The following is an 18,171-nucleotide window of genomic DNA, read 5'->3' as shown; positions in this document are numbered from 1 at the left end:
CTCCAGGCCGCCGCCCCTGTGTTCCTCTCCCCCTGTTCATCTCTTTAGGGTAGATTTGAATGTTGTTTGTGTGAGAACTCTTGTGGATTTGATTGGGAAAGGAGGCCCTAACCTCCTTGTGCCCTCTAGGCGGTTTGAATCAATCCATCTCCTCGTTTTGTGCCTTGTTTGATGAAATTTCGATTTCGTTTTTGGTACACTTGATTGTGAGGAGTCCACGAGTTCTTTGTTGTGATTCCCATGCCTCTACTTTGTTCTTGAACCCTCTGGAATCACTAGCTCGTTCAAATTCGATCTCTTGGAGACTAGAGAAAACCCCACCCCCTTTGATCTCATCCCGAAATTCTCGTGCTATGGATATCTTTAGGGTGAGATTTCTTGGGGATATACTTTTGGGGGTAGGAACGAAGCTATCCTCCAAGTTTCATCCAATTTGGACGTGATTTGCTCTCGATTCACGATTTTGGAACTGAATTTTCGGGGTTTTCTAGTCGCTACCGGTCAGACCGGTTGGCGAGACCGGTCAGACCGGTCTGCCTGTGTTTGAACTGCTTGACCGGTCAGACCGATCTTCTATACCAGTCAGACCGGTCTGTGTCTGAGCAGATTCGATTTGAGAAGTTCCTCTCGTTTTTGCTTCCGCTTTGCAACTCGGGTCTTTTGCTTCGAGATAGCTCGTTCATAGCTATTCTCGCTGACCTAAGCTCGAGGGTCTGCGGTGGTTTTGGGATATAGGCCGACAATTCAATTTTCGACGAAATTTTGATCGGCTCCCCATTCACCCCACCTCTGGTCGCCGGCTTTGGTCCCACACTTTTCAATTTTTTAGGCTCAAAACTAAATCGGACATGTTTAGCTAGTTATAACATGACACCTGTTACTAGTCTTGCTTCTATCTCTGAAGTCTGAACTGAGAACTTTGAAGCAGAGCAAGCAAATACATAGGTTGGAAAACTCTTTGTCCAATTAGCTACAGAATTTCTAGGGTAGTACCGTACATCCCTTGCAACAAAAACTCAATTTTGATGAAGCTGATGGAGGAGCGTGCGGCGTGTAGCTTGCTGCCACGATAACCCAATTACCAAAGAGGGCCCTGAATAAACTCTAGCATTGCTATAGCCTACAGGGTTCTTTTAAGTGTGAACACTCACACGTTGTTGCCATCTCTTCTTTACATGTGATTTTTCAGCTAGCATACACATTTTTACTAAGTTAACAATAAAATGTACTTTGGCACTTATTCTGAATGTAACATACATATAAGCAAGACAGATAGTGTGCAGCTCAGCATAAGTTTGATATACTGACAGCATGATGACCCATACTACTAATCCTATAATGGGCTTGAGGATGAAGCTGAATCACAGCACCCAGCCTTTGAAGCTGGAAAATAACTTACCATATCTCCAAAGGCCAAGCATCATGTAATCACCAGGCCTGGGAGCAGCCATCCATCAACATACCATGCTCTCTCTTCAGACAACAGCAGGTTGTGTGCAGATGCCGGCCAACCACCAGGACTCAGGACAGGCATGCATCCATTGTTTTGTCCTGTCTTCTTCTTCTTCTTTTTTCCTCTCTCAAGCGCAACAAATTATTTGCATATCGATTTTGCGATAAGCAGATTATCGAAACGGAGTATAGTGTACGCTTGTTGACACTAAATAATCGGAGACTCGCTCCAATAATGCAGAAAGAAAATAATAATAAATAGAAAACATAATATATGTGCCAAAGCCGATGGCTGAATATCTCGATTGGTTGCTGCAGAGACCATAAGGCTCGACTGAATTATAAATAGATTGAGGAGGACAACCATCTCTAGGCTTGACTGAATTATGAATTGAATGGATTCCTCCACTCCACCACCATCGTCACCGGATCCAAGATAACACACGGCGCCGGCGCCGATGATAAGCACGAAAGGCGACAATTATATTATATACATATATGTACAATTTCAAAAGCAGGTAGGCAGCGGTATCAATCGATGGTACGATGCCACAGGGAAAAGGAAATGGGTATAGTCGTCAGACATTAATAAGAGCATCATGGAAAAACCTTCTCCCTGAACAGTTTCTTCAAGCAATGGGGAAAGAAAACCGGACACCGCATGTGATTTTGCTTCCGCGGCACATCCACAAGCAACTTGCCCCCCGTGAATCCGTCGGGTGAGCCCATAAGCAAACATGGCCAGGCTACAGTGCCAAGACTCGAACAATAGGTGACCCGGTTTGCTGCAAACAGGCCTGTTGTCTGTATCAAGTTCATCCCCTCTGGCCTCTGCCTCTTCCTCTGATATAAAGCGCCAGCTAGCTACCTGTTGCTTGCTTCAGAATTGTATCTCGTTTGTGCCTTTCAGAATTCAGACCCAAAACTAAGAGGATTGGACCCACAACAACCGAGGCACGGCGGTTAAACCGTCGCACACCAATAGACAGAATGATGGCACCAAAGATTTTGTGCTAATACCTGTCGATTCGTCTACGCAGACAAGCCGAGCAGAAAAATTGGCGGCCGTACCGCTGCTTGCACGCACATTGCGGTTGCCGTTGCAGCTCAGCTACCAGGACAGGCACCGGTGGCAGCATCCGCCGCACGGCTCAATCATCGCTGGACCTACTACATGTGTGTATAACTATAAGAAACAAAAAACAGCTTCAGGCTTCAGTTCAGACATTGGATGATCCGTCGTACTACTGCTACTACTACCCTATAGCATGGACCATGCGAATATGCGATGCCGCCCCAAGTGAAGTGAAGGGACACATCAAGAAGGCAGTGTTTGGTAAAGCGTCATATCAAAAAAGTCCGCATTGAGTACTAAATGTAGTCTATTTGTAAAACTTTTTCAGAGACGGATATAACTTGTTGAGATAAATCTAATGACGATAATTAATTAATAATTTGCTACAGTAATCATCCTCTAATCACGCAGTCAAAGGCCTCATTAGATTCGTCTCGCAATTTACGGGGGTTGTGGAGGTGGTTTTGTAATTAGACTTTATTTAATACTCTAAATTAGTAGTCAAATGACTAAAAAGTTTTCGCGAAATTTTTTTCAGCCTTAACCAAACTTGGTGAATGTCAGAATGGGGATGGCCATGGTGGTACCCAATTGGCCAAATCCAATTCAGATCAGAGAGCAGTAGGGGTACTAAGTAGAGTACTGCAAATCTGCAACTGGATGGTAGAAGGAGTAACAACAACAGCAAAGCTTGCAGAAAAGCACTTTCAAACGGAGGAGGAAGGACTACACTCGCCATGACCATGAGGGAACGACACGGGAAACTACTGCAAAAGGCAGTCAGCCATGACGAGAATCTAGGGCCTCTTTACCGGTAGGCACGTACCATGAGATATGCAGCGCACGTCGTTTTCAGCTGCGTTGTCGTGGTGTGGAGACCCACAGCCGGGTGGCATAGTGCATCCGTCTAAACTCAAAGGGTGAGTACTCGAGAGTAGCTAGGATTAGTCCAATCTAGATGCAAGAACATGATGAACACAGCAGGTTTAGAGTGGTTCGGGCCGCCGGAGCGTAATACTCTACGTCCACTGTGTATTGTATTGCTTGTGCTCTTAAGAGGTTGAGAACGGGATTATTCGGAGTGAATCCGAGTTTGTGTTGTGTCTGGCTTTCCTTGGCCTTAGGCCTTGTTTGGTTCCAGGACTTTTTTCATAAATCCCTATCACATCAAAAGGAATCTTACTATTTTATAGTATTAAATAAAATCTATTTATAAATGTTTTTTGACAGCTGAGTGTTAATTCGTGAGACGAATCTAATGAGCCTAATTAATTCATAATTTGCTACAGTGATGCTACAGTACCATCCGATAATCATAAATCAATATACCTCATTAGATTCGTCTCGTAATTTAGTCCCAGGGTTCTGCAGTTAGTTTTATAATTAATGTTTATTTAATACTTCTAAATACTAAAAAGTTCCAGGGACTTTTTTAAGTCCCTAGAACCAAACAAGGCCATAGAGAGCGTCGAGAGAGTCTGGAGTATGCAGCGAGCGCCTCCATTTTATATCTCAAGGGAGGCGCGTACATGGCTGTTGAGTCCCCGACAGGTGGGCCCAACGATGTTGTATTTAATACGAATGACCTAGCGCTAATATGGTGCTACGCCTGGAAAAGATCTTATTCCGGGATTTCCTTGCTTTGCCCGTGGGAATCTTCCGTCCGGCATAGGCATGCCATGTCTTGTTGAAACGGCGCCAGGGCGTAGCTTGTCGTAGCCTGCCGCGTAGCTGAACGGACCGTGTAGCTTACGGCGTAGGCGGTACGATGAAAGGGTGTCGTGCCGTCGTATCCATTTAATGTGGCAGACGGGTCTGCGCGGATGCGGCGCATGCGGCTGCACTGTGTACCACGGTAATATGCGGTCTACAGTGAGGCTTGACAAAAGCTGCCCCGTGCGCCGCGACGGCAGAGCACGCCTCAACTACCCGCATTGAATGCGGTGGGTGGACGAATCTTCCAGCGGAAGACTCGCGCCCGCGTCTGCGACTGCGGGACACGTGGCGCTCCCGTACCCGCCCCGGCGGTATATTGGTTCTACGCGTGTGGGAGGTCCGGACGGACGCGGGGAGGTCCCGGACCCATATGGGGGGTCCGCGCCCTCGGCTGTTGGCGCGGAGCTTCACATGGCGTCACCGGACCCGTTCCCAGAGCGGAGAACGGGTCCGGGGCCGTTGGCCTGTTAAGGTAAGAGCCGTACCCCTGGAGCCCGGCTGCTCCGCCCCTTAGGGCGTAGTTATGGATGACTATGCGAGTCCTGCCTTATTGTAATAGGAGTAGGTATCCCTACTATAGAATACCGACATGCGTAAAAAAGCCAGGTCAGACTGTAAATTCATCGAGCGGCCACTTCCTATTCTTTGCATCAGGACACCGGGACAGTGATCCCTACCGAGTACTCCAACAGACCAAAACCGTCGGAGTACATTGAAATATCTTGCTTCAGATAGACAGGTCAGGTAGTATACAAAAGAGGTAAAAATATCCCAATTCCTGAATATGACACGCCATGTCTCCAAAACTCATAGGACGCAAGGAAAATGGATAATGATCTTGTCCTTTTTGGACACATGGACTGATGCATAGAGAGGTGTTGAGTGTTGACTTGTGACAAAAATAACATGCGTCGCAAGAGATCACTAATCACAGAACCCATCCAGAAGCATGTCAAAGTCATCAGGAGTAACTGGACAAAGAAAAATATCTTGGGCTGCAAGATTTCTATTGAACATTTATTCCAGAAAAGAAAAGAAAAAGATGCCTATTGAACCGTGCAACAGGCAGCGATGAAGCAAAACATGAAACAATCATTCATTGTGTTCTTACAAACGCAAAGAATGGTTCCACATTGAACCCAATGGAATGAACCATCAATCATGCTAGCCATTTGCTACCAATAATCAAAGAACAATTTCATCACCTCCTAGTGCACCAACCGAATGCTCATTTCAGGATCACCATTTTCATGGTGAACAATAATTCCCCACCCCACCTGCAATCCATCATCCATAGTCTCTAGAGAGATGAGATGAGATGCTGCTCTCCTATGTACAAACACCAATAAGTCGATCGCTCTGTTCTACAAATCCTTCGTGTTTCTTCTTCTTCTTCTAAGTACTAAGCAGTAAGTAAATACATGAATGAAACAAGCAAGCAAGCAACAAGCTTTTTGTGCCGTAGTTTTTATCTCTGCACCATGGCATCGGCGTGGCCGTCCTCGAGCCGCCAGCTCGTGCTCCGGCTCCTTGACCCATGGCTGAAGGCGGCGCTCCGGTCGGACGCCGCGTCGTTGAGCTCCGGCATCGTGTGGGATTGGGAGGACGAGGCCCGCGAAGAAGAGTGGCCGCGCCCGAAGCAGGCGAAGACGTTGCGCAGGATGCGCCTGATGGCGCCCCTCTCCGTGGAGGGGCTCTGCCTTGACCCCCAGGAGATCCTCCTCGGCGCGCCACCGTTGTTGAACCCGCCGTCCATCTCCGTGTACACGACGGGGAGCTCCCTCTCCTCGGGCCTCCTCCCGCCGGCGAACCTCCCGACCGCGAAGCCGCCGCCGGGGAGCCTCCAGATGGTGAGGCCGACGGTGGCCTCCTCGTCGGCGCCCTCGCCGGCGGCCCGCGCCCCCGCGCGCGGCGCGTCGGTGGGCATCTCGTGGCGGCAGACCGGGCAGGAGTTGCGGAGCGCGAGCCAGGGCAGGATGCAGTCGGCGTGGTAGATGTGGGTGCAGGGCATCTCGCGCGCCTCGGCGCCGAGCTCGAAGGGCTCCTTGCAGACGGCGCAGTGGGAGTCGGCGGCGACGCGGGCGGCGTCGACGGCGACGACGGGCATGGACTCGACGGCGGCCTTGGAGGCCGGCGGGTTGTCGCGCGCGCGGGCGAGGCCGCCGGCCTCGATCTGCGCGAGCTGGTCGAGGAGGCGCTCGAACCCCGAGCCCATGAGGAAGTCGGACATGCTCTCGGGGAGCGGGCGGAGGCCCGAGCCGGCGCCGTCGTCGTAGAAGAGCTCGAAGCTGCTGGCTGCGGCGGCGGCGTCGTTGGCGTCCCCGCCGGCGGGGGAGCGGCGGAGCACGATGACGGGGTTGAAGGGCGAGGCGCGGGTGTCGGCGCCGGCGCCCCCGCCGGCCCCGCCGCGGCGGGCGCGGCGGAGGCGCAGGTCGGCGGCCGCCGCGACGTCGTGGTGGTGGTGGTGCGTGCGCGGGCGGCGGAGGTAGGCGGCCCGCGGCGGGGGCGCGCCCATCTCCTCGAGGAAGCCGCCGCCGCAGGCCGGGCAGGCGACGGCGGCGGACGGGGAGTCGCCGCCGGCGCCCTCCTGCTGCGGCGCGGCGCGCACGAAGCGGTCGCACTGGTAGCACCAGTAGGACGCCCCGGGGGCCGCCGTGGGGGACGAGGCCATCGCGGAAGGCGGCGGCTTTGGGCGGAAGACGGGGCCTTTGTGGGCGGGCGAGCGGCTCAGATCTGGGCGGAAACCGCCGGCGCAGCAAGGGGACTAGGCCGCCGATCCGGCCGGCCGCGCGAGCAGGGAGCTGAGCGGAACAAAGGCTGCTGCTGCTGCTTGCAGCCGGCAGGGGGGAGCTACGAGAGGATGAGGACAGTCGGCGGCGGCGGTAGGAGATACTAGAGAGAGAAAGAGAGGGGAGCCGGAAGAGGAAGAAGGGTTGGTGGTGGGGGGAGGAGAGGAGAGCTGGAGAGGAGGGGAGGCGACCGATTCCGATTCCCCCCTTGTGTTGCTCGATGATTGAATTCGTATTGATTTGGGGGAGGTTTTTAACCGGCCGCGGCCTTTGGGCGAAGGAAATGGAAAGCGAACAGCTGCAGCTGCAAGAGGGCTGCGCTGCGCTGCCCGGAAGGCGACGCGATGCGAATGGGGATGGGGACGCGGACGAGGGAAAGCGCGTTCAGACTTTGATCAGACAGAGCGGCAGCAGACGCCGCCGCGTCGAGGCGAGCGAGACGAACCGGCAACGAACCGACGAGTGATGCGGTGCCCGCGCCGGTGCCGCCGCCTCCGGTCGTCGTCCTCGGCGGCGGTCCTCCGCGAAATTTCCCTCCCGGTTTCGATCCACACGCAATTGAAAAGGTCCTTTTTTTTTGGGGTTCTTGGCGTGCTTCTGTTGGGTTGTTTGGATCATTTGGCACGTGCGATGGCGATCGCACTTTCCGCAGCCAAGTGCTGCTGCTGCTGCTGCGCTAGTCGACGCGCAATGTTACGGATCATCAGGTCATCACCGCGCGTGGACGTTCACTGATGTTGCTGCCCCACATCTTTCAATCTTGATTTTAGTTTGAAGACATCGCTAAAATTCATCTTTGCTGATGGACACTTTTCAACTGTAACTATTTGCTAATGAACACCGGAATCAATAAAATATCAATTTTTTATAAGCGGTGGAGAGAAATATAGTAAATGGACAAAAATGTCCATCAATCTAATGTTGCTCCTGCTCCCACGAGCTCCTGGTGGCTGTCGGTGGTCTTGGAGCGCGCGCACCGCCATTGCGGTTTGCTTCCAATTCCTGGGTCGGTGGCCGTTCCCCGCCGCCATGGCCCGATGCCACCCGCTGCGCCGAAGCTGCTGCCTTCGGAGAGCCGGTCGTGCTCGGGCGTGGAGGGCTGCTGCCGCGGCGCGCTCTGGGACCGCACGCGGGCCTTGGCCAACTCCGTCGCCGCCATGTAGTTGGGCACCGCCCCCGCGTGGTGCTGCTGGGAGTGCAGGCTCGGCGTGTAGCTCCCGCCGCCCGCTCCGCGGTCCACGCGCAGGCTCGCGGACTGGACCTGGATCAGGGCTGGCCTTCCTTGGCGACGGCGTCACTGGCGAGTGCCCGTGGCCATGGTGCGTGCGTTTCATCGGCGAGGACGACGGCGCCTGCGCCGTGGCGCCGAGTAGGAAAAGGGCCGCGCCGTGTCGATCTCTAGCGTCTTCACGGGCTCGCGGTGGTCCATGGACGCGCGACAGAGCGCCGCCGCCGCCGCTGCCGCGCCGTGGATGCTGCTCTGATTCGTGTCGAATGACATGGAGTCCTGGGAGAATCGAATCCGCTGGTCCCGGACGCGCACCACTACGCCGCCTTCGCCTCCAAGGACGATCCGGAGATTCGTGTGCCGCTGGCGGAGGCCGGCGTAGTGCCCCTGCTCGCCGCACAACTCTCCACGGCTGCGCTCCTCAACATCTCCATCTCCGCGCGGGAGCAGCTGGTGTCCGCGCCGGGCCTTCTCGACGCCCTCACCGCCGCGCTCCGCACCGGCGCCGTGCACCACGCCATCGCCACCGTGCATAGCCTCCTCTGCGCTGAGGCTCACTGCACCACCATCGGCGCGAGGCGGCCGCGCTCGTCGTGCTCCTCCGCGCGCCACCAGCTCCTGCGCAGGTGGCCGGGTGCGCCGAGAGCCTCGAGGCCTTTAGGAGGGTGTTCGGGTTCCAGATTCGAGACAGCGAGGGCCAGGGAGAGCGGGGCCGCCGCGCTACTCAACCTCGTCGTGGCCGGGGGCGAGCTGGTGGTGGCCGAGGTGCTCATGGTCGGCGGCGCCGAGGAGACCGTGCGGGAAGCTGGCGGAGGACAGCGCGGCCAGTCCCGAGGCGGAGGCGCTGCTAAGGGCGCTGGAGGGCGCCGCGAGGAGGCGCGAGCACCGGCTCGCCGATTTCCTCAACGGGCTGGTCCAGTCGGACCCGTACATCGCGTCGCCGTCGCCGTCGTCGGCGTCGACGCACGGCTAGTCAAAGGCTGCTGCCGCCGCTGGCCAGCACCACCAGTCCACCACCACCCTCACCACCTCCAGCGCCGGCGCCGCTGACGGCAGCACCAGCAACGACGACATCGAGGGCGGGGAGCTCGACCTCACGCTCAGCCTCTAGCGGTCTCTGCTTCAGCTAGCTCGCCCCACAGGCTGACTGATGGGATCCACTTCAATAAGGGCAAAATGGACTTTTCACCCTCTTTATCTTTCCCCAAACTAAAAAATGAATATTTTAATCTTCTCAATGTCTGGTGGCAAATAGATTCAAAAGAGTAGTGTCCAGCAGCAAATTCAGTTTTGAAAGATGTCCGTTGACAAATATCATATTTCTAGGATGTCCTAGAGCAAAATTACCCTTCACTGATGATAGTGAACTCGTACTCAGTAACGGAACACATGCACGTAGCTGCCACGTGCGCCTGCTGGGAGGCACTGCTCCTCGCCTCTTGGGAGAGGTTTCCCTGTGCTCCTTCGGTCCATTGGACGCTTTCAACACCAAGACTTGATCATCACCACTGTTTGCGAGCTCCCATAATTCGTCGGTTTCCCAGCCAGACCAGGACTAAAACTTAAACATATCGCCACAGGGGAAAAATACTAGCAAAACGTAGAGCCTGTTTGGTAGAGCTCCGGCGCCCCGTCCCCCGCCTCGAGCTCCCACCGCCGGCGGCCCCTTCCCCGGCCTCGATCTCCCGCTGCCGGCGGCCCCCTCTCCTGCCTCGAGCTCCCACCGCAGGCGCCCCCACTCTCCCCCTCCACGGCCTCGAGCTCCCGCCGGCCGCGCGCTCCTCTCTCTCCCTCCCGCCGCCGGCCGCGCGCACTGCTCCGGGCGCCTCCGTCCACCGCTGCCCTGGCTCGGCCGCGCGCACCTCCCCTCCGGCGGCCTGCCCACCTCCCTGTCGCGCCGCCGCCCCTATCCCGGCCTCCTGCTTGCTCACGCCGCCGCTTCAGTCTCGATCTCGATCTCCGGCGGCCTGCACCACCTGCTCCGCCTCGGTTTCCTTCTGGTGGCCGCCGGCCCGCCGGCCCCTCCTCCGCCTCAGGCTCGCGCCACGGCCGTCTGCTTGCGCCATCTAGGGTCAAAAAAGGTAACTGAGAGGAGGCTACGCGCGGAGCCGGACGGAGCCACGTTGGCTCCGCCTCGTGCGTGGAAGCCGCTAAGGGCTCCAGCTGGCTCCTGGCTTGGAGCTGCTCCATTTTGTGCCCTTTGGCAGGGCTCCAAAACGGGCTCCAACACCGGCTCCGGCCGGAGCGTTGCCAAAGAGGCCCGTAAGAGTAAAATGCACCGCCGGCCCTTAAACTTGGTAGCGGGTGTCATCTGGGTCCCCAAACTCTCAAAATGCACATCTGGATCTCCAAACTTGTTAATTGGTTCATATGAGGTCCAAATCACTATTAACCTTGTTAAACCACCAGTGTGTTAACCTGATTGGGTGCTGACAGGGACCTGACATGTGGGGCCCACATGTCAGATCCATCATCCTCTTCCGCCGCCATCCTCCCATGCGCCCGTGCAGTGCGCCAGCAGCGGCCTGTGCGGCGGCGCCGCCGTCCGCTCGGGCTGCGGGCTTGGGCCCTGTCCGCTTGTGCGCCGGTCACCGTCGCCGGTGAGGACGCTGCCCTGGCCACTGCCGGCGCGGCGGTGGCGGCCACGACCGGTGTGGCGGCGGCGGCCACCGCCGGCGAGCCCGCGCTACACGTGGTGGACGAGTGCGGGGGCGTGCTGTTCGTGTGCAGCGACGGCACCGTGGTGCGGCGTGCGGCGCCGGGGTTCGCGACGCCCGTGCGCGACGACCTCCGCCTTGCTGCGGACCTCGGCGCGCTCGTCGGGGCCTCGGACTACCCCCTCGCGCCCGAGCACGGCCTCCCCGCGGCCATCGATGACGGCGCGGCGGTGGTGCTGTGGCGCGCGGCACAGGCGCGGGCCGCCGGCGGTGGCGACTCGTGGGTCGCCGAGTCCGCGGGCCTTGCCTGCGTGTTCGTCTCGGCCGATTCCACCGGCAGCAACATCACGCACCCCCTCGCCGGCAGTTCGGCTCCCAGGCCGGATGCATGGAGCTCGCGCCCGCCGCCCGCCGCCGTCCGCGGCTATGTCCAGCTGATGCCCTTATCGGCGCCGAGCGCACGCGGTCGGAGGCTGAGTGCCCCGACGATGCGTTCCTCAGCACGGCTTCTTCACCATCGACCCCTTGTCCAACGCCTCCGCCGAGCTCATGTGGCCGCCGCCGCCGCACGGGCCGCCGCTGGCGCAGCACGGGCGCATGGGAGGATAGCGGCAGGAGGAGGATGGGGGATCTGACATGTGGGTCCCACATGCCAGGTCCATGTCAGCACTCAGTCAATTTGACACGTTGGTGGTTTAAGAAGGTTAATAGCAATTTGGACTTTACATGAACTAATTAAAAAGTTTGAGGATCCAAATATGTATTTTGAGAATTTAGGTACCCAAATGATACCCGCTGCCAAGTTTAGAGGCCAGCGGTGCATTTTACACGGCCCGTAATAACGCGATACGCAACAAGCTTGCAAAAAGGCTGTATTTTGACCAGGAGAGAAACGGGGAAGAAGAGCGTCACGGAGTTCTCGAGGCAACGCCAACGCAAAGCCAAGGCCGCGCCGGCCGGTCGCGGAGTCGCGGACGGGGCAGAGGCGGCGCCCGGAGCCGGTCAACGCGCGCTGCCCGTCGCCACGTTCCCTTGACGGCGGCGGCGACGAGCCGACGACGGCGACGTGGTGGGGCTGATGGCAGTGGCACGCACGCCTACCGCTTTATTTGGTGGCCCACCTGTCACCAGCGGATTAGCAGGTCTACGTATTCCGGCCGGCCGGCCGGCTCCGATCGACTCGATCCGATGCGGCAGCACATGTGCACGGCGGATCGCCGCCGCTGGATTTTCCTCGGCCGACCCAAGCAAAGGCCGATCCGCCTCCGTCGTGGGAAGCGATTTGACCGGAATGCCCTTGGTGTCGTTAACAACTTTTCTCCGTCGACGCGCCTCTCAGGCGGGTTGACATGCCAGGGCATTTCCGTCACGCGTGCCCCGCCTTGGATCCTTCCCGCTCCGATTATGATCTCCTACTAATGGAGCTTGTGATGGTCTAATGGATGGCTTTGTTTGCTTGCTTTCTTGCTTGGTCCTCAATCCCCAGCTTAAGCTTTGCATTTGGAAGCTCACACGTACAAATCATCTTCAAGTAGCTTATTAGGTCAAAGGCAGCAAACCAAAATATATTTTTTCCTCGTCTCAGAAATATCGCATCTTATTAGCCGGAAATGATGGCACATTAAGCCGGTGCCTCTGTACACCGTGTTACTACCTCCATTTCAAATTGTAGTTTGTTTGACTTTTTTTATCTTAAGTTTGACCACTTGTTTTATTCAAAAAAAATTGTGCAAACACTGCCAAATTTAAATCTTTTTTTAAGATCTTGTATTGATAAAGCAACCCACGACAAAAAAAATGATATTTTGCACAAATTTTTTAATAAGACGAGTGGTTAAATTTGGAGTAAAAAAGCCAAACGACCTATAATTTGAAACGGAGTGAGTAATACCTTAATTAGCTAGTTAAACCAAGCAATACAAACCAGGTCAAGAAGACTAATTATGAATGCAATTAATTTAATCCGCGGGCAATGTGGCAAGAGACCAGGGCGTTTTGGCGCTCTAGGTCAAGAGTGCTTTGGTGCATACAATCCTCACACTGTGATGACCGGCCAGTTCCGTGATTGGGGTGCAAGACTTCCCTTTTTATTACCTTTTTTTTTTTGGTTTGCACGCGTGATGTCTACCCCCATACATGAAAGGAGACGCATGTGCATATGCTTAACCACTAAGCCTGCCTGCTCATGCATCTGAATGCCATGTGGACCAAACACTTGTTTTGTTTTAATTATTAGTGCATATCCACTCATCCGGGCCAGGTTTTAGTTTAACTAGAAAACCCCGCGGCCTTTGCCGCGGGTGGCTAGTGGATGTACTCATGGTTTTCGATGACAACAGATAGAATTTTTTTTATAGGTTTATAATGATTGGCATGAAGAGAACATATTGTATGAAATTGAAATTTAAAGGTACCTGAACTTGTAAGCTACTAACTGGACATTAGATATTGTCAACTTTTGTGCATTTTATTTTTCAGGAATTCACATATGTGTCCACATTGGCATTTAGAAGGGCTGTGATACTTAACAAGAGTTGCTAAAATCATAAGTAACTTTTCTCTAAAAAATATTTATATTTCTGCTAAATGTTGCCATTAATCGTCCACAGACGCAAAGTTTCAAGTCTACAAAAGGAGCGCACATGTAGACAGCTCGCTCCAGTTATGGATCAAATCCCAACTATTAATTATCTTAGGAGATGGCTTCAAGTGCACGGTAGATTTGTGTTGATGAAATAAAAAAAATAGGATTTAACCGATGAACAAAGATGATGCATGGTCTACCTTGCATGGACATATTCACATAAACCTTTTTACCAAGCATGCTTGGAGAGTGGCATCAAAGTTACTGCTAATTGGGGCAAGGAACTTTTCTAGTGAAAGGCTCGATACCTTTCCAAAGATCCGTCGAACTACCATAAAAATCAGCCTATTCAAATAACACTCTTTGGCGCAATGGTGGAGTTTCACAGATTCGCAGACAAAAAAAAAACTGTCTTTGAACATTATTGAAATACATCTATATTTCATTTTGTTGTATATACAGGTTAGGCTTTGAACAAAATGGCTAAAGATTTAGAAAAAAAATCATACGCTCTTATCTTCTACGTGCTTGTATTAAAGTTAAGTATTGCACGGATTATTTCCATTTCATGTTTGTAGCTTGACTGAGCTCTATGACTCATATATTGAAAGCTGTATCAACTATGTTGTCAAATGTGACCCATTGTGTGTGTGCGTGATTAAATTGAATGTGAACAATTCCTGAGTTCTTTAGGCTCTGTTTGGTTTCAACAGCATAAGTCATAAGTTCCGTCACATCGCATGTTTGAACACCAGTTAGGAATATTAAGTATAGGCTTATTACAAAACTAATTTCATAAGTCGTTATCATACGAGACGAATCTATTAAGTCTAATTAGTCCACAATTTGACCACTAATTGCTACAGTAACTATCCTCTAATTGTTAATTAATTATACTTAAAAGATTCGTCTAGACACTTAATTGCAACTTATGTAATTAGTTTTATATTAAATTGACATATGTACATTCGATTTGATAATCAAATCAATGTGACAGCTACTTGTAGAAACCAAACATCTTCTTGATCCTTTATGGATGTTTGGTACTAAAATGGCCTTGGTGGCCTTTCAACAAAAAAAGGCCGTGTTTGGTTACTACAGGATTTTTCCGCGCACGTTTTTCGAAAAAATAATCTCACATGCATGGAGTACTAAATGAAGTTTATTTGCAAAACTTTTTTAGAGATGGGTGTAACTTTTCGAGACGAATCTAATGACGGTAATGAATTGATAATTTGCTACAGTGATGCTACAGTAATCATCCTCTAATCACGCGATCAAAGACCTCATTAGTTTCGTCTCGCGATTTGCACGGGGGGTTGTGGAAGTGGTTTTGTAATTAGATTTCGTTTACTACTATAAATTTTTTATCAAAGATGCAAAAAGTTTTCGCGAAATTTTTTCGGGCTAAACCAAACACGGCCAATGGCACAGCAGCACAGGCGCGCGCACAGACACCCGGCCATTTCTCGATTTGTGGCACGACGATGTGGACACGCTGCCCTTCTTTCTCACTCTTGTCTGGGAGTGTGTGAGCGTTGTTGTCCACTCATTTTTTTTTGCATCTTGTTCATTTCATATCTCTCCCACGCAGCGCTCTCTCTCGCTGTCTCCCGATGCACTCTCTCTCTCCCTGTCTCTCCACACAGGCGGCACGACAGCAAGCCTGGCGGGCGCGACTCGCAGAGCGCGGCCATGGGGGCGTGGGCAGCTCTTGCAGCAGCGCGGGGTGGGTCGGCCCCGGCTTGCGGCGCCGTGGTCTGGCGGGGCAAGGCGGCTTGACGGGCGGTGTGGCAGGCTGGTTGCCGCCTCCTCCGTGTCGGCTCCTCCTTTTTTCTCCTCCATGGTGACCCGGTGGGCAGGTCGGCGACTCGGCGACGACAAGCCGGTGGTTGCAGCAGGAGGAGCGAGGCAGCCCCTGGCTCGCTGACCTGCATGCGTAGCGGCGCTGCTGCCAGCGCCCAACAGCAGCTCGGGCGGGCACTGCAATCGTGCGGCGGCGGAGGCGGCCCCTGGCCGACGGCCGGTCGAAGGCGGCGCGAGGAGTCTGGGCCGACCCGACGAGCTGGCCGTGGCGCCCTTGCTGTCAGGGGATGCGAGGCCGCGACCACCCGCCGCGAGCACTCGTGGCCGTTCGTTGCTGGATCGACGGCCGTGATTCCGCCCGATGACGTGGCAAGACGAAAGGCGAGAGAATTGGCCACGAATCGTCAAGAAGAGATTTCTGTTATTATAGTATGCTGTTTCTATTTCTTGTGCAAGTTGTTTTGATTTGCACGATCTGTTGACTTCGATTTGACAGAGAGGGGGGAAAAGGCTAAAGTAGCTACAATATCGATCTGTACCGACTACAAAATGATAAGTGCTTACATCGAAATTCATATCTATTTGGGACACTTTTATTTATATCTGCAAACCAATGCATAGTTAGAAATACCCTCTTTTTAATTTATCATCAGATGAAGACTTGTAAATATTTGCATATTGTTCTAGTTAGTTGTGCGTGCAATTCCCAGTCGGAGCCTCATTTCGATTCTTATAGCTATCGTGGTTTGTTCATCACGAAATTCCCAATTAAATTAGAAAAAAGGCAGCTTTTTCTTTACAATGTCTTAAGCTGATGCGTTTTTGCAGCCAGAGCTGCTAAACTTTCAGTTTAACCTCAGACAGAGAAAAAAAATACCCGATTTAATTCTCTCTACGGCCATCATGTATATGTAGAGTAGTATACTCGATGAACTTTGGGGGCGCGGTCTGGCGGCCGGTCTGACAGTCGATTTAGTCAAAGCTCATCAGGTGCCACCTCGGCCGATGGATGGGTCGCCGTCGTCTATCCCACCGGCTGCCAACCGGGAACGCATGGTCCTAGCTACTCGTACTTGGTCTTAGCTAGCTAACTACCGGCTGGCTTGGTAGCACCAAAGCAAGCAAGTCGTTGTTTGTTTGGCTGCATCCTTGCTGGGCCTTGACACTTGACAGCGTCTTGACTCGTCGATGAACTGTCACGTGCGATTTACAAGATGTATGTTAATTTTACTCAGTTCGATCTATCATGCACGCCAAACTTAATCTTAGACGAAGATGAAGTTAAGAGTCGAGGCGCTGCCCGTAAGCAAACTATTTCCCCTAATTAATGTTGATAAATGTATATTTGAGCATGTGTTTGTAAAAAATGGGAAATTGTGTAGCACATGAGTTAGCTCAACCGGCGAAACGCACATCTCATACTTCGGTATATGGCGTGCGCAGGTTCCCCAGTGTGTAGAGCATCAGGTTTCTTTAGATTGCAATCCTCTTCACAAGTAATCAAACGAAGCTCTCTTAGTCTCTTGTTTCGCAAAAAAAAAAAAGAAGGAAGAGGCAAAAGGTGGGTACACTACTCCACTGTCTACAAGAGATAAGAGAGAGCAACGGCTGTTGGGCTCCAACTTGCTGTTTGCGGCTGTTATCCATTCCAGGGTTGCTGGTAGTTGGGTGTGCGTGCCCAATTGTTGCCGGTCATCAACAACTCCTCTCACGAGACCACACCAACTTACTGCAATTACAGTTCAGCGTAAAATGATCCTGTTGGGCTGCAAGGAGATGGGTAGTGGATTTAGCCCATGACACGTGCAGTCGGGTCTCTTGGGCCGGAACGCTGAATAATGGATGATGGATGGGCTTCATCTACGAGATTCTGGACTCATCGTCGGTCGTCACGATGGGCCAATTAATACAAAGATATTTTGGACTCTTCGCTGGAGGGTTACTAATATGTGTGTCTTTCACTAATCACCGCCACTAAAAGCATCTTCAAGAGCGCTTGTATCTATAAATAGCTAAAATTCTGATATATCTATTATATAAAATGAAATAGCTAGCGAAAAAGGGATAAAATCTAATAGTTTCTTCAAAATCAAAAAAAGAATGGCTAGCGCTCAGACAAAGATGCCTAGTGACATCCCCTGGATAGAAAACGAGAATAAAAGACGAGGTAGATAGAATTTCTATTGGATATTTTTTTAAAAAAAATTCACCCAAAATACAAGAGCTCTTTGAAGATGCTCAAGAAAAAGAAAAAGAATGAAGCGATGACCAGCAGCTCTGTGAGGGATCTTTCTTTGTCTTTTTTTCCAGCTTTGAAAGGAGCTTGCCATGGCCTCTCTCCTTATTTTACACTGTCCCAGTGTTTGGCCGGCTCATCGGATCGTATGTGCCATTGATCAAGTCATATCCACGCTCGTCTTTTAGCCCTTTCTGTGCTCTAATTCGATTTGTTATAGAACGGTCGAATAGATTTTTTTCCTGTCATATATATATGATAAAAAAATGTTAGGAAAAAAAATAAAGAGTTGAGTGGACGAGAGGTTGGGAGCCTGAGTGACGGTGGACTCTGACCGCCTCGAGATGCACGCACGGGCTGCTGGTGATGGCACGCCTTCTTTCTTTTGGCCTGCCCTCTCTTCACCTTTTACTTCCTCCTCTGCTTAGCGCTAATGGTTGATTTGGAGCGGCTAATCCACTGTCCGATCCGTCACGTGCTCTCCATATTCCATCTTCTTCCTCCCCGGTCCACTGCCCACGCGACAGCGCGCACGAGAGCAGCAGCAGCAGACTGCCTGCGCCGTGCACGTACTCATCACTAGTCACTACTACCTTACTCTACTCACCAGCTCCAGCACTTTGACAGT

General features: G+C 52.6%; 1 protein-coding gene and 1 pseudogene across 1 annotated transcript; one reads left to right on the top strand and one right to left on the bottom strand.

The window, feature by feature from the left end:
* Positions 1-5,233: 5,233 nt before the first annotated feature.
* LOC120697195 (E3 ubiquitin-protein ligase RDUF2-like) lies at positions 5,234-7,408 on the bottom strand. The gene has a single exon (XM_039980346.1). The coding sequence runs from the start codon at positions 6,912-6,914 to the stop codon at positions 5,712-5,714; it is 1,203 nt and encodes a 400-aa protein (XP_039836280.1). The 5' UTR covers positions 6,915-7,408; the 3' UTR covers positions 5,234-5,711.
* A 517-nt stretch (positions 7,409-7,925) lies between these two features.
* Positions 7,926-9,233, top strand: LOC120700541 (annotated as a pseudogene).
* Positions 9,234-18,171: the final 8,938 nt, after the last annotated feature.

The sequence above is a fragment of the Panicum virgatum genome, chromosome 3K (assembly GCF_016808335.1).
Source record: "Panicum virgatum strain AP13 chromosome 3K, P.virgatum_v5, whole genome shotgun sequence".
NCBI classification, from domain to species: domain Eukaryota; kingdom Viridiplantae; phylum Streptophyta; class Magnoliopsida; order Poales; family Poaceae; genus Panicum; species Panicum virgatum.
This window is presented reverse-complemented; position numbering and strand designations above follow the sequence as displayed.

What these genes read in the sequence shown, in the direction of transcription:
- LOC120697195 (XM_039980346.1), bottom strand. Translation starts at nt 6,914, where the DNA reads ATGGCCTCGTCCCCCACGGCGGCCCCCGGGGCGTCCTACTGGTGCTAC.